Source organism: Spodoptera frugiperda, chromosome 23 (genome assembly GCF_023101765.2).
Source record: "Spodoptera frugiperda isolate SF20-4 chromosome 23, AGI-APGP_CSIRO_Sfru_2.0, whole genome shotgun sequence".
Taxonomy (NCBI): domain Eukaryota; kingdom Metazoa; phylum Arthropoda; class Insecta; order Lepidoptera; family Noctuidae; genus Spodoptera; species Spodoptera frugiperda.
In genome coordinates this window covers 1231468-1244781 of record NC_064234.1, presented here as the reverse complement: position 1 = coordinate 1244781, position 13314 = coordinate 1231468, and the positions used below count along the sequence as shown (strand labels likewise).

Here is a 13314-nt window from a genome sequence, read left to right as displayed (position 1 = left end):
AGGTAATAAATCTAAATATATATAACTCAAAGGTGACTGACTAGCTGACTAACATAGTGATCTATCAACGCACCGCCCAAATCACTGGATGGATCGGGCCGAAATTGGATGTTATGATGTAGGCATCTGCTAAGAAAGCATTTTTATCAATTTTACCTCCAAGAGGTCAAAATACGGGATGAAACTTTGTCAATTTGAAACTGATTGGACTAAGACTTTGCATGCATAAAGCTACTATGATGTAGGCATCCCCACAGAAAGGATTTTTATAAATTCCATTAATAATAATACTCCTTAACACGAGCGCATAGCGCCGTGGGCAAAAGCTAATACTTACATAAATTAAAAATACGTACACGATACGGGCATCGGTACGAAATACTGAATACGGTTCAAAAATTAAATAAGCGCATACAATGTAGGTATAATGTATATAGCTATACCTACATTAATTGTGTATAAATATAATTGTGTCTAAACATTTATTTCATGTAACGTTGTTCAGATACTGTGAGTACGTTCTATTATAAGAAAAAAACTATTATATAACTTAGAAAAATGATGCTTTTTTTCTTTTGTATGTACTTATTGAGCGGCAGACATTACGTTGCACTAGTGAAGAAATACGTCTCCTTCCTGGTTCAGCTTCCTAGAAATTAATTTAGATAAACAATCTTTTTAATTACATCTGCCTGTGTCTTTTCTTTTTATTTGATCCATAACGAATATTATGCAAACAAGTTTCAATTGATGTTCTTATTTTTTTTCTCGATGCGCACCAAGTCTTATGATTTACGATTATACAGAATATTAGTAACATAATAATTTCAATAAATAAAAAATAACAAAAACAAGACCCCACTTACGTTACCTTTTAAAAAGAAAAAACAAAACGCAATTCAAATATTGGAGAATCGCCCTTCAAATAACGTAACGTAACGCCTTTACAATCACAGTGTTGCCATCGATAAAAACATTTACGTATAATTTGAAAAAAAAAAATACGTTTCATAATACAAGTAAGTAGAAGTGTTTGAATGTAAAAAAGGTAAAAATAACTATAAGTGTCGCGGTCAGCAGTTGTGTCAGTCAAATGTCGACACAACGAATAAAATGATCCTAGTTACACGATCGCATTGCGCTTGCATTCCCGCAGATTATGACTCAATCGCTGTACATAAGTACTATGGGTGGAATATAATTTCGTAAGCAGATCGACACCAGCAATTTATACTGCGCTAACTCAAAAAGCGTACTTTACAGTAGAGGCGTTTAAAGGGAAAAACGTGATAACTTTTTCATTAATTAAGATACTTTTTTGAAATTTGGTATGCTTAATATTTAATTTATTCATTGTAATATCTCATATTTATATTTCCTTAATTATTTCTATTTTTTGATTCAGCGCAAGTTAGCCGTATATAAAAGTAATTCATCAAAAAAATGTTACATCTTATACACGTCTAACTAACGTTAGCGTAGTGTAGTACGGGACGTCGTAGTGCATGATCAATCATCTGATGCATATTTCAATATTTTATAAAGAACATGTACTTACTTACAAACAGAATAGTCAACGTACCATTAATAAACTAATTAATACGTTAACACATAAGTATTTACTATGTAAAAGTCGCTAAGTCGTTCATTTTACAAACGAACAAGTATACACACGAACGCACTAAACTACGCTAACTATGAGTTAGTGCAGTGTTGCACAGACTTTGACCAAAGTGATCCGCGCGCACACTCCGCTAATAATAGTTAGCGTAATATAAATCGAGTGATTTCAAAAAGTACCTTTACTTAGCGTTTTATAAGATTTGTAACTTTCTTATTTTTGCATATTTCTTCTCAATTTTTTTATGACGTATGTAAACACACATTTTAAGCAACTTGGTATAAAAAAAGTTTTTTCCAAATTTCGAGTTAGCGTAGTATAAATTGCTGGTGTCGAGATGATTCTAAAGAATTTATTGGATAGTTAGAAAAAGGTAAAAATAGAAACCAAACTTAATTTGACAAACTGAAGTTTTTAACAAGTTCCAAAAAAAATTACAAAACGGATATGAATGAGGGGTAAAGGGCTAGAGGAAGATATAGCGACCAGATTGGCGATTTATTAAAGACGGGTCAAATTAAAAGTGTCTTTACCTGTCGAGCATGCATGAAAAGACTGATGACTGTTGACAACGCGAAAGAGGTGTGTAAAAATCATAGCATTTGGCGTTCCATTGTCACAGAGACAGGAGTGGAGTTATGTATGTATGTAAGTAAAATGTATATAATATTATAATAATTATTATTTGAAGCTGCATTGCTAAACTGGCAGAAATTTTGAAGACATGGTCGAGGTTTTAGAAAACGTCAATCCTTATTTTATCCGACAAATTAAGTTGCATTGTATTATAAAATAGGTATTAATATGTGCATGTCTCGTTGATCATCATAACAGTAGTTATTGTGAACCAGTTAAACTGTCGTTATAACGTTACGTTGACAATCTCTGGTTGGCAGTAAGTGAGAAATGTAAACATCTTGTAACAGTCACTAGTTTGCGTTATGCAATATTTTTATAACTAACTACCGATGCCGTGTAACAAGTTGGTTAAACTCATCTACTTAGCGTTTTAAATAACGCTTAAACACCCTGTCTTAATAGATACATTAATACCTAAGTATGGTAGGTACATGCATGCTAATGGTATGGTTCAATACTTCTACTACATAATATAAACAAAATACCTGGTTGCACTTTTTCTAAAAATGTTTAAATAGTTCATAATTGTTACTGACATTCTCCACAAAAAATGATTCTCCGAATCACTACGGAATAAAACAAAGTAGCTTTTTTGTCTGTCCTTATGTTATGCTTAGATCTTTAAAACTACGCAATGGATTTTTACATGGGGTTTTTCTATTCTAATAATAGAATGATTCAAGTCGAAGGTTTAATACCTACTTCACACTGTTATAATACTTATTATAAATGTGAAAGTTTGTTTGTTCGGATGTTTGTCCGTCAAACACGCTGACACTACTGAACGGATTTTGATGAAATTTGGTATACAGACAGGGTATGAGCTGACTTGGGTTATACAGATTTTTAACCCACGATAATGCAGGCAAAGCTGCTGACGGAAGCAAGTGCATAATACTTAATTATAGTATAGAAACACTAATGGTTATTAGCATTTCTCTACTCAGTCAGTCAGAAATAATTCCAAATACCATTACTGAAATTAAGATTACTTTTAATTTTATTTTATAGCCTAATTAGTCTATATCCATAATGGAATTACGCGACTTATGACTTATGTTTTAATACATTTTAAATGTTAAAAGTTTTTTTTTTTTTTTTTTTATTCTTTTGAATTTTTAGGGACTTTTATAACGCACAGCGTATGTCAGTCCCATCGTACCCTAATACAGTGTAGTTATACATCAAACCAACGGAATCAATTGATCAAGGCCATGAAGCTGAACAACTTTCTTGCATCATCACTAGCTGGCTGACTTAATATCTTGTGGAATGTGCCTATATCGTTTTTGTTCAACTTCAAAGCCCTGAACAACGTACTTCTATCAGACTCAAATCGGACACATTCCATCAACAAGTGGTGCAGGTCTTCTATAACTCCACACACTTCACAATTTGGGGATGTTATTTTTTTCATTAAAAAAGCAAACTTGTTACATGGAATATGTCCTGATCTGATTCTGTGTGCTGTAACCACTAATTTTCTACTTAAGTGACTGCTTGTAAACCAGGGAAAGCGAGGAGGCTGACTTTGAATGGTCTTGTACCAGATTCCTTTTTCAACTGACATTCTGTCAAAGTGTTCCTTCCAATTTTCATGACAAATAATTTTGAATTTAGGCAATCTTTCTGAATAATCTAATATAATATTGATTTCTCTGCCATGTTTAGCAGCATGTTTTGCCAACATATCAGCCTTCTCGTTCCCTTGTATTCCTATATGGGATGGGACCCATTGCAATCTCAGCTGAACACCTTTTTGAATAAGTTCGTCTATCTTGGATAGAATGTCATATGCTACCGAAACACCTCTGTGGCCAGAGGCGCATCGAGCTATATGCTGAAGCGAACTTTTGCTATCAGTACAGATGACAGTACTTCTGTTTTGACAATTTAACACATATGTTAATGCCTCTGAGATTGCAACGAGTTCCAACGTCATTATGGATGCAGGTTTATTAATTTTAAAGAAATTATTATTTAGACTATCTACATCCACGCTGGGTATATAGTAAGCTGCACCGCGGCCTTCTACACCCTTCGACCCATCCGTAAATATAGTAAACCAGCCGTAATATTTTGAACATAATTCCTTAGTCACTTCATATTTAAGTACGTTACAATCATAGGATCCCTTTGGCGATTTTACTGACTCTAAATCACAAGCAATAATTTCGTTCACATTAATGTTAGTGACCCATGTTCTCAAGGTGAACATAAATAAAGGGTAGGAAGAAGCTACCTCAATTTCTTTAACCTCATTAAATGATGAAGCCAATAAAGGAATTACCTTATTTCGCCAGTAACTGTTTTGGCGAAGATTATATAGTTCATCTAATAGACTATTAGTTATATTATTTTCTACAGATTTAGCTTTAAGACAAAACTTATAAGCTAAATATTTTCTTCGTATGTACAGTGGAACCACACAAAGCTCGCTCTCCATAACATGTATTGGAGTAGATTTTATAAAACCCCCTATAATACGTAAAGCTTGATTTTGTAGTTTATTTAATTTTTCTAAGTGGCATTTTGCACTTGTATCATATAAATAAGAACTATAATCTATGCGACTTCTAATCAAAGCTATATAAATATGTCTTAAATGTTGTGGATGCAATCCCCAGGATCTACCCGCCAAGACTTTAAGCAAATTAAGGTTTCTTTGAACTTTTTCTACAGTTGTGCCAATATGTTTACTCCAGCGTAAGGACCTGTCAAGCCATACTCCTAAGTATTTGTAACTGTCAACTTTTTCTAAATTATGATTATTTATGTTTAGTTCTACCTTTGGACTTCTAAAACCTCTGTTAAAGATACATACTTTAGATTTAGTAGCCGATAGTTCCAAACCTAATTCATCTAAAACGTAACAAAATTTATCTAGCGCCTTTTGAAGTGTACGTTGAACATGTTTTAAATTTTTAGACGTTTGGTACAATACAAAATCATCTGCGTATTGACACATATTAATATTTTGAATTTCATGGAAACATTTAATTGTTACAATATTAAAAAGTATAGGTGAAATTGGATCTCCTTGAGCTAATCCTCTGTCAGTACATCTTATGAAGAATTTGCTTACATCTGTTTCATCTTTTATCATAAGATGTCTTTCACTCAAGAAATTCCATAAATATTGGCAAATAGTTTTTCCGATTCCTATATCATCTAAAGTTTTTACCAGCACATCTATTAACACGTTATTATAAGCATTTGTGATATCAACGAAACAGGCTACTGTTGGAGTTTTATGTGAAAATCCTGTGTAAATTTGACTAACTAACTTAACTAAACAGTCCTGACAAGATTGTCCTCTCCTAAAACCAGATGTATATTTGGATAAAAGCATATTTTTTTCAATGTACCACTCAAGCCGCTTTGTCAGCATTGAGTGGAAAATTTTACATAAACAAGATATTAAAGAAATAGGTCTTAGTTTAATATTATTATTATTTGGTGTGGACTTGGGTATCGGTGTTACTATTATCTCCCGCCATTGTTTCGGAATAATACCAGTGCTAAAAATAAGATTGTATAGTTCTAGTAAATATTGTCTGCTTACAGAAGACAAATAAAATATCAGCGAGTATGTAATCCCATCAGTCCCAGGCGCAGTGTCTTTTCGTTTAAAACAATTTATCATTTCTTGTAAAGTAAATTTATCTTCTAGTACTGCATTATTTGAGTTAAACTGCTGCTGTTTTGGGTAGACGTAATCTGGAGCGAGACTGCATAGAAGTTCAACCTTGTGTTCATTTGAAACAGATAATCTGGGCGACACACGTCCTTTAATCCAACCCATACGTTTCCACATTTCAGAACTAGATGTTTGTTCATTAACGCTACTACAGTAATTTCGCCAATCTTTAGACTTCTCTTGACTGATGGCTTTCTTAGCAACTTCTGTTTTGTGCTCCAGTACACTTAAATTATTTGGTGTGGGATTTCTCCTAAATATTTTTAAAGCCAGTCTACGCTGTGCTACCAAACGGGATAAATTAGGATTCCAGTACGATTTTGGACGAAAACCATTACTTGGGTTACTATTAAGTTTGATAAAGGGAATATTTTCATCAGCGGCTTTATTTAATTGTTCTATAAAATTATCATATAAAGATTGTACATTTCTTGGGACTACAGTTTGTATTAAAGAATTTTCTAAGGCCTCACTATAATTTGACCATTTTGCTAGTTTGAAGTTCCGCTTTTTAATTGTAACAACCGGGTTTAAGCTACTATTATATTTATATGATATTTTTATAAACAGATGGTCACTACCTAGATTTTCATTTATAATCCTCCAGCCCAATAAAACAGATAAATCGGTAGATACAAAGGTAACATCAGGAGAAGTATTTTGTGCAACTCCATCAACTAATGCCACTCTTGTCATACTACCATCATTAAGTGAAATAAACCCTGAGTCTAAAGCCGTATCATACAATTGAATTCCTCTGGCATCCGTTTTGGAGGACCAAGTTGCATGGTGCCCATTAAAGTCTCCAGCAATAATACATTTGCTTGAAAATAATGAAAATATTTGTTCCCAGTCAGAGAGGCAAGTACGAACCGAAGAAGGGCAGTATACTAACACTATATTTTTAATTTCATTACAATTTACAAGGTTTACGCTCATAATTTCTATTCCAGGATTATTTATGTAAGTCGAACACTGTTGCACTTTTATAGATTTATGTATTAAAATAGCTAGTCCACCATAACCATCTGGCCTATCCCTTCTTAAAGTATTGTATCCACTTACATTGAAATGTGTATCGGGTTCTAACCAGGTTTCTGTTACTAGTGCTATGTGTGCTTTTTCTTGTGCTATTAAAAGTTCAAATTCATTACGTTTAGGCATCAAGCTGCGTGCATTCCACTGTACAATATGAAGCGATACATTATTATTTCTATTATCGTTAGCCATTGTTGAACATAAATATTATTTTTTTCCATACATCATCACTTTTAAACACTTTAAAAATTAATTCACTTAATACATCGAACAAAATTTTGGCTAACTCCTGTAGTTTCACCTGCCAACTATCGACAGAGAGGCAAATATCTCTTACTTTTCTGTATAAACTATAAAAATCTAGCTTAGATCTTGTATTGGATGTCTTGTCTGTGTTTTCAGTTTCTTTACTTGTGATTTCTGATTGTGTATTACTACTTTCTTTTTCCTTGTCACTCCTTATAAAGCTGGTTTCTATATGTTTCTTCTTCGGCATATATCTCTGTTGATTCTTTTTCTTTTCTGAACTGTCTATTTCCATCATATTACCCGGTGCAGAACTTGAACTTTGATTATTTGTTTTTGCAATCACCGCATCCTTGTATGTTTTAGTCTGTGTATAATTTACATTCTGATTTTCTAAGCCTTCAGGACTATCATAACTCTTTGTATTCCTAATAGTAGTGTTTAGTTGTTGAGTCCCTCTTTCTTTAAGATATAATTCCAATCCTTTCCTATAAGTGCAATTTTCTTTGGTCATAATATCTCTAATTCTTTTCTCTTTTATGAAGCTAGGACATTTTTTATGCATTGCCATGTGTGGTCCTTTACAATTAACACATACATACTCATTTGTTTCACAGTTTGGGTGTTGATTGCCACACTTGGGGCATATAGTTTTATTAGTTGGACATGATCTAGACAGGTGACCGAATTTCCAACATTTGGAGCACTGTGACACTGGAAACGTGTAAGGTTCCACTTTAAACCTACAACCGTACCCGTATACGTACGGTGGTAAAATGGCACCTTTAAAACATATTCTGACTGTTTCGGAATCAATCCATTCTCCACTGTCCGATAGCTTTTTAAGTCTTTTAACAGATATAATTTCACTCTCACAACTAACATTTTCAAGAATTTCTTTCTCATCTGTTTCCAAATCTACTTGCCTCAGGGTACCATAGCATAAACTTACTTCATCAGTCATCTGTATTCTATAACCTAAATTGGTAATCTTTTCACAATTCATCATCTTTGTAGCACATTCTTTATTTTCGAAATGAATTAAAACCCTGAATGCGCTTTTATATACCATTTTAACTATATTTGAAATATTACATGATTGTAATAGTTTAGCCATTCCAAATTGTTTCGGCAAAGTTTCTTTTCCGGTCACACATATTATACACTTCTCCTCTTCAGTATTCTTTTCTCCGCCCGTTAAACTATTGTTAAACGAGTCTTTCCTATTCGGTCTTTTATGTTGCCTAATTACTGTTACAAAGTCATCTTCCTCCACAATCTCCTCCTCCTCCTCCTCCTGTCGCACTCTCTTCTCTCCAACTTGTTGATCACACTCTTCACTCTCCTTCATCTCCTCCAATGACGCAGAACTAAGTAGTTGCTCACTTTCTATAACTATGTCCTTTTCCAACGTTTCATTATCACTTGAGTCACACGAGCTCACATTATTATGTATTTCATCCATTTAAAATTAACATTATAATTAAGAGGGTATACGTAAAAAAAACACGCCGCGCGATAGTAATTACAGTCCGACGTTCCAATCGTGTGCGTCCGACTCGGCTGCTCACGCGCAACTGTTGTTAAAAGTTTAATAGGTATTAGGTATGCTGAAAGTTAAAAATCAATCTGAAATGTAATTGATTTATGCATGTAATATAAAAAAATCCATTAAGAATCAAATAAAAGTTTAATAATAATTATTGTAAACGGTAACATTCATCATAAGATCTTAAGTAATAAAACAGTAATTATCTGTGGTTTTATTACCTAAATCGAAATTTTTGATATTTTTGCCCACTGTCCGAAAGTCTAAGTAGGTAAGCACGTTTCGAAAATCTCGATTTGAACAATAAATATTTAAATCTGTACCAAAAATCAACATCGAGCCGGTTTGTTAAAAAAAAACAAGACGGTGAATTTGCATTTTTACGATATATTTTACATGAGTTTTTTTTTTTTTTTTTTTTACATTTAATGGGTCGACGTTTGTTGCATCGTTTCTAAAGTATTCGGCAGTACCGACATTGATAACGACAAAAAAACCGGCCAAGTGCGAGTCGGACTCGCTCATGAAGGGTTCCGTAACAGCAAGTAGATGACTTAATATAAAAGTTGTAAAATAACTTGGTTTTACATAGTGTTTGTATGAACGACAATGTTATATTTGCGGCTTTTGAAAATGTTTTATTTCTTAAAAACTAATAATGATATCTCGTTCAAACCAATTTTCGTTGTTAGTTTCCATTGAAATCTACAGCATATATTTTTTTCAGTTTTCTCTCTCTCTTATTTTTAAAGTTAGAGGGGGGGGGGCACCCATTTTTCCACTTTGGAAGCGTCTAACTTTCAAACGATTGATTTTGACGAAAAGTTGTGTGTTTTTAGGAACCTTAATGTCTTTTTTAAAGACCTATCCATAGACACCCATCACGGATATGTAAGCTGAAAAAATTTTTTTTTTGAATCAGTTCCATGTATGGAGTGCCCCCTTTAATTTTTAAATTTATTAATTTTTATTCAAAATACGAATAGCGGTTACCGAAATACACCATCTTACAAAGTTTCAACTATGTAGGCCCAACAGTTTCGGAAATAAATGGCTGTGACATACGGACGGACGGACGGACGGACAGACGGACAGACAGACAGACAGACATGACGAATCTATAAGGGTTCCGTTTTTTGCCATTTGGCTACGGAACCCTATAAATTGTCAGCAATAAAAAGACATAGATAATAAATAAATTAACATATGTCAGCGTCTCCTCTCTGTACCCTTCATTTTTTGACTTTAACATTCTATATTTAACATTCAAAAGTTGTTGCACTTTGTTATCAGCTAGCATAGTTTTGCTGTCCTCTACCTACCCTAATACATAGGTAGATACACTAATAAACGTGACTACATATTACAGAAGAAATTATTATACATTAGGTATTATTTTTATTTAGTTTACACTATTTAATTTTAACTAAGTAATTTTTGTCAGAAATGTATAAGTATTGGTAATAGCTTTTCTATAAAAAATATACGTATACATATATAAATGGAATAATAAATAGATTGGTTTCATACACAAAAATTATGTTTTTATTATTATTAAGGTTGAAATCTGTTAAAGTTGCAGCATTGTAGAGCGAATTTCTTCGTTATTGATGTCGGGAATGCTTTCGAAAATAAAGTTTGAATGACATTCACGTTCTAAAATCAAATCAAATTATAGTGATGCTCAATTATTAATACTGATTTTATTTAATTCTTGTTACCTATTAATCTATTATAATAAAATTATTGATAAGTTTTCTATCTTTTTTTTTACTTTATAACCACCAAAAGGCGTTTTGCATTTTTTGGGAGAAAATACTAGGTGTGGGATCCTTACTCACAAAAACCACCTCGGTGGCCATTATCATCACCTACAGGGGACCGGGTCCTCCAATAGACATGTTCTCAAGCCCTCAACATTGAATAGGCCTTGGTAAATATGCGCAATCTTAGTCCCTACTAGAAACCTATTATCCTACATCATACCTATAATTATTTCGTTTGGGGAATAAATGGCACGATGTATGCACCTCTACATAACTATAAAATCTACTATGTTGTACCTATGCACCTATATATTTCTATATAACTATAAAATCTAAATTGCTAACATAAGGCCGATTATGTCTTCAGTGACAAGGTTTGAATTATTTATTAATAACTAAAGTTACGTAATAAAGACCCATGTGGATCGATAAAACTCGTTATTTCATTTAAATCTGGTCTAGGTCAACTATTTTTGCTTGCATCGCGATCGCCTTGAGGGAAGGGAAATTATTACGGTTTTATGCATCAATAATGTTGGATTCCAAATCATCGAGTTACGATTAAGTTATATCTAAGTATCGCGAATTCATTATCGATCCGATGCAGTTTTGTGTAAAACTTTCCTTTGCATTTTGCTGGTATTACCATGGTTGATGGTATGCCTAAGTGGAAGTGCACTTGGTGTAGTGGCTAGGCTTGTTGCTGTGCAACGTGTCGCGGGTTCGATTCCTACATTGTACTATTCTTTGTAGTGATGAACTACAAATTGTGGTTTTGCCCTTGGTGCAAAGTATGAGTAAAATTAAGTATGTTTGAAAATAAATGCACCAACAAACCATTTTAGCATCACGAAAACTAAATTTTAGGTCAGTAACAAGATTATTTGTAGGTATTTGCCTAGCAAACAGATGATACTGGGAGTAGAGGTTACCCAATTTAGGTCGAAAAATAACAATAATGAAATCAGATTGTACTTATATTATTCTGTGCTTAAGTCCCGGAGCTACGGACGACCTAACGGGTTACTGGGGCTCTAGCTCAAAGCAGCAGTAGGAACGGGGTGGTTTTTAGTCAGTAAGAGTCTGACACTCTCTCTCTCGCTTCACCCACGGCGGGAGAAGTTATTACTTGATTTTCCTCCCAAAAAAAAAATCTCAAGTAGGTATGCAATGAAAACACCAATGCTTGTAATGTTACACAACCAAGGAACTGATTAAGGAAATAATCGCTGATAAAAGAATACGTAGGTAACAACTGGCACGTACTTCATGGATGCTTAATTAGCTAATTTGTTTTCATAATAGGTTTATCACTGCCTGTCCTGATAAAAGGATTTCTTAAAAGATCGGTTAAAAGTACATATTTTATCGGGTAAGTACCTAGGCAGGTACATCACTATCACTAGGTAGAAGTTATTTGACAAAATTGGAACTAGGTACGCTTACTTTACGTAACGTTATCATAAGGAAACTTGTGCTCATAATAGGTGCCTACAAAAAGTTACTACCTTGCCTAGCAGTTAGATATTTAATTTATTATCATTACGATTTTGTTATGACTTGATATGCACGGAAGCCTTGACTTTTTTGTGCCTAGATCCAGTGCCGGCGTAAGGGCCACTGACACCCCGGGCGAAAATATTGTGGCGCCTACTTGAGGGAAGCAATATCAAGTGTTAGTAGTAGTTTTAATTTTTTTGGCGCCCCCCAGAATTTGTCGCCCTGGGCCATCGCCCCATCACGCCCCCCCCTAACGCCGGCACTGCCTAGATCATGTTTACGTTCAGGTATTCAGCATTGAAAACTTCACAAGGTGGCATTAATTATTATTTACTTATACGTAAACGTAAATGCCTAACACATTACCGACTGATTTGTTTATTTCTTAGCTTCGCATGTTATTATTAAGATAATTGCACCTTAAATGAGGTTTTGTTCACATTAGCGTGCTAAAATTAAGATACATTAATCATTCCTGCCCTAGTCTGTTCGCAGTTCCTTTGTTAAAATATAGGCACGTATGTATTTCATTGAAAATGCAGAATTTGCAATCATAACAAATGTCAGAAGAAGGTAGTCAAAGTTAAAATGTACGTAGGTATGTGTAATATTGGTTCTTTCCTTACATAGGTACCTACAACACGATTAGTTCCGATTTCTATAACATTTCACCGCGTAAACAAATAAAGCACATCACGTTTTTTGAATTAAAAACAACAATATAAATTATTATTACCTTCATCAACGCGAAGCGCTGATCATCGTCAATTCCCACGACAGCATTTGAAGAGGGTGCCATTATCACAAACTATTACGATATAATAAAAGTAACGATCGAAATAACGATATACTTATCACGATTGATAAAGTTACTATGCGTGCGTGCAACACTCGCGGGTGCGCGCGCCTGAATGACGACTCGACTTGACGAGCCAGACAAACGAGTGCGTTTGCGCTCCAAGTCGAACTCTCGAACTAATTTCAAACTGTGAACGAGTTGTTGCTTGCTGACTCGACTTGATCGAAATCGAAAGGTTTGTATTCAACCGGTACAACAATAGCGGTCACGATAATCGTGGTAGGGAATTTGGCGCGTAATTAAGATTTGATGCGCTTGCGCCGGCTGCGTCTTTAATTAATATAACCCTATGACCGCTACGGATCAAATATCAACGCAATTGTGCGCTGAGTAAGAATTTAATATATTTATCCATATAATAGAGTTAAAAATTGTGGTATGACAAGCACAAATAAA

At 34.0% G+C, this 13314-nt stretch overlaps 1 protein-coding gene across 1 annotated transcript in view; it reads right to left on the bottom strand.

Annotated features, from left to right (window-relative positions):
* Positions 1–13083, bottom strand: part of LOC118266697 (SEC14-like protein 2) — a 45749-nt gene extending 32666 nt beyond the window's left edge. Inside the window, exon 1 of the mRNA XM_035580183.2 lies at positions 12796–13083. Within this exon, the coding sequence (XP_035436076.2) occupies positions 12796–12858 (63 nt within the window). The 5' untranslated portion in view covers positions 12859–13083. The remainder of the gene's footprint in view (positions 1–12795) is intronic.
* Positions 13084–13314: the final 231 nt, after the last annotated feature.